We start from the raw sequence: 2,858 nt of genomic DNA on the forward strand, positions 1-2,858 counted from the left end.
TTTGAGTGATTTGATTGTAATTGGATCTAAAAAGCTGGATCTCCACACCGCTGGCTGGAGGAGGTTATCGTGTTGGCTTTCAAATCTGGGACCTGACAGTTTGTATGACAGAGTTTCTGTGGAGTGACCCGTGAATAGGAAACCTGCAGCATCTTTACCTCAAACTTCATGTTCAATCATAGAAACAGAAAATACAACATCGAGCTTTGAAAGAAGGACAGACCAGATCCAAGCTGTGACATGTTTTGATGCAGTTTATTAAGCTTTAATCAGAGACAGTATCAGAGGCTATAAATGGATTACACTCGCTCCACACACACTGTTTGTGTTTCAGTTCACACAATCAGAGGCGCCGACAGTATCGTGGACCAGAATGACCAGAGTGCACGATGCAGCTGTGATTTCAGGAGCACATGTTAATCTTGCTGTGACCAACACACACATTTAAAAGTTAGACATGGATGCAGGAAAACGATGCAAAGCATGGGTTACATTTTCTGTTTTTCTTTTTCCCTCTCTGGTTAATTCTGATGATTTTCTCTCATCACTCCTCTCTGGATGTTACCCTTCTGCTTCTTCTTGTCCTTACTCTTTCTCCCCCCTGACTTCTCCCAACATCAGATAGGTTACCAACCTAAAAAAGCAAATCTAAAATACATTCAAATGCAACATCACCATTGTTATTGCAGCTAAAGCACTTCATTTCATTTCCATTCATTTCTTGCTGCCTGTGGCATCGGAATATGTTCTGAAGACCATTTGACCCTGGATCTGCGATTGCCTTCCCAAGCCACTTAAGTGATTCACCCAGGTTATTCATAAGTAGGTGCCCACTATCACGAGGTCTAAATACATCTGAAAACACAACAACATATTTCCTCCAGCTTGTTATTTCTTGTATCATAGTGAGAATATTCTGATCGTCGAGTTTGTTGGTACATCTCTGATCACATGGGGAGTCACGGACGTAGAAAACCATCAGATCATTTTTGGATTGTGTTGCGAGTAAAGGTTGAAAATCCTGCAGGGTTCGAAACTCTGCATGATCAGCTCTGCCATTCCGCATGTTAATGTTACGACACAACTTAACATCATTCCATGTCATGTCCTGTTTACGACATTTCCGCAAAACATCAGGCCACTGTACACGAGCATCAGGACACTGATCGAGAACATTGGGCCATCTCAGCACTGTGGCTGCCATCACTCTGTTACCTTGGTATACGTCACAGTCTAGAATCGTCTCCCTCACAACTTCACCAGCATCAGTGACTCCATTCATATCAAACGTGTTTGTTTGTTCAGTGTACGGGACGCTCACGGCCACACTGAACATGGGAAACTTTCTGTCAAAGCAAACAGAGAATATTCACCTGTAAAACATTTTCTTTATAACGTGAAGACAAAAGTATCCAGAGTGTTAAACCAGCCAAAGTGAGTTTAGTCTCCTTTTGCTCAGGAAATCAGTCTTTTTCTGACTTTTGGAAAATTGATTAAAATCTTTTGGTTGTTTTGAAAGTGTAACAGCAACACATCTTCATGCAGCTCAAGCATCAGGTAAGGAAATCCACAAAAAGTTGATTCTGTTCATCTGGATGTTTATAAGGTTGGAAACCTGCAGTCAGCTGACACTGAAGAAGTCAGCTGGATGATGATGAAACGTTTCTACCAGATGAACAGAATCAACGTTCGGGATAAAGTGTTCTACCACCTGCACCTCACCATTACACACAAACTGCTTTTGGCTGTGTTTGTGTGTTTATGCTCCTGCTTCAATAATCAACACTTGTTTTATTGATCTACGTATAAAGTCTGCATGTTACATTGGCAGGTTGTGGTTAACGACAGTTTCATGTTCGTCTCACCAACACCCAGCGTGTCAGAGCTAAAGAACATAACAGAGACTATTATTGTCAATAACAGTGAGTTTGTAAAGATGCATTTGTTCTGTCAGTCTCTGCTTCTACATGCAGCTCTGATGATCTCAGCTTGCTTCTGTTACTATAAAGCACACTGTAAGTACTGTGCTGCAGATTAAAGTGACCTTTGTTACTGACCTGTTGTTGTTTGCACCTTTGTAGCTAGGTGTGTACCTGCCAAAAGACACACACACAGGTTCTGATGTTGATTTCACTTGGAAAGATTTACATGAAACCACAACAATGTTGGTTTGTTTCCCTGAGAGTTTGGACAGAGTTAAACAGGGGCTGATCTGTGTTAGAGTCCAGTGTGATACACTTTTAATAGCATATTTGTCACATGTTACTCTGTATTCATTTTCACACCTTGCTAGTTTGTTTGTTAAAAACAGCTGCTGTAAACATCATCATCATCATCATGTTCAGTTTTTCTTCTGTATTTCACAGAACGTTCACTCACCTGTTCAGAATGTCATCTACAATTGGTGCGAGCTGGTTTGGGTCAATAACAGTCTCACCGTTTGTAACGGTCATCAAAACAAGGACGGCTACAGAAACCCAGTAAGGACCAGCCATCTGAGTGGGTTTAACAAGGATGGAAAAATTAGATGAGTGAATATATAACAGTGTCCAAATATCTGCAGACTATTCTCCAAAACTCACCATATTTAACCAGATTAACAGCTCTGCTCTTTCAGGAGGTGTTTGTCTAAAAATTCATTTTAAAGTGTCTTTAATAAAAAAAACTAAAAAACTCTCACAGTCTGCAGCATGTCAGACATTATTCTGAATTCTAATCAATATTGTGCCAGTTTAAACCTTTGTTACCTGCAGTGGTGGAGAAAGGTCTGAGGGATGCTGGAGGCTCTGTTCAGGACGAGATGCTGCTGCAGTGGATGCAGCTACAAGGAGAAGACACCTTTATAGAGGGCAGGCTGA

At 41.0% G+C, this 2,858-nt stretch overlaps 1 protein-coding gene across 1 annotated transcript; it reads right to left on the reverse strand.

The window, feature by feature from the left end:
* Positions 1 to 241: 241 nt before the first annotated feature.
* LOC146708565 (uncharacterized) lies at positions 242 to 2,570 on the reverse strand. The gene is made up of 3 exons (XM_085460973.1): positions 2,380 to 2,570; positions 2,058 to 2,093; positions 242 to 1,346 (listed from the first exon to the last, which is right to left on the reverse strand). The coding sequence occupies exons 1-3, from the start codon at positions 2,493 to 2,495 to the stop codon at positions 635 to 637; spliced, it is 864 nt and encodes a 287-aa protein (XP_085317099.1). The 5' UTR covers positions 2,496 to 2,570; the 3' UTR covers positions 242 to 634.
* Positions 2,571 to 2,858: the final 288 nt, after the last annotated feature.

This window comes from Copadichromis virginalis, linkage group LG6, assembly GCF_057382275.1.
Source record: "Copadichromis virginalis isolate Kocher_CV1m ecotype Utaka linkage group LG6, C_Virginalis_male_GT1.1, whole genome shotgun sequence".
In the NCBI taxonomy this organism is placed as follows: domain Eukaryota; kingdom Metazoa; phylum Chordata; class Actinopteri; order Cichliformes; family Cichlidae; genus Copadichromis; species Copadichromis virginalis.

What these genes read in the sequence shown, in the direction of transcription:
- LOC146708565 (XM_085460973.1), bottom strand. Translation starts at nt 2,495, where the DNA reads ATGGCTGGTCCTTACTGGGTTTCTGTAGCCGTCCTTGTTTTGATGACC. An exon ending in GTAGATGACATTCTGAACAG is followed by an intron (nt 2,094 to 2,379) that starts GTGAGTGAACGT and finishes GTCTTTTGGCAG; the next exon opens with GTACACACCTAGCTACAAAG. An exon ending in AAAGGTGCAAACAACAACAG is followed by an intron (nt 1,347 to 2,057) that starts GTCAGTAACAAA and finishes TTGCTTTGACAG; the next exon opens with AAAGTTTCCCATGTTCAGTG.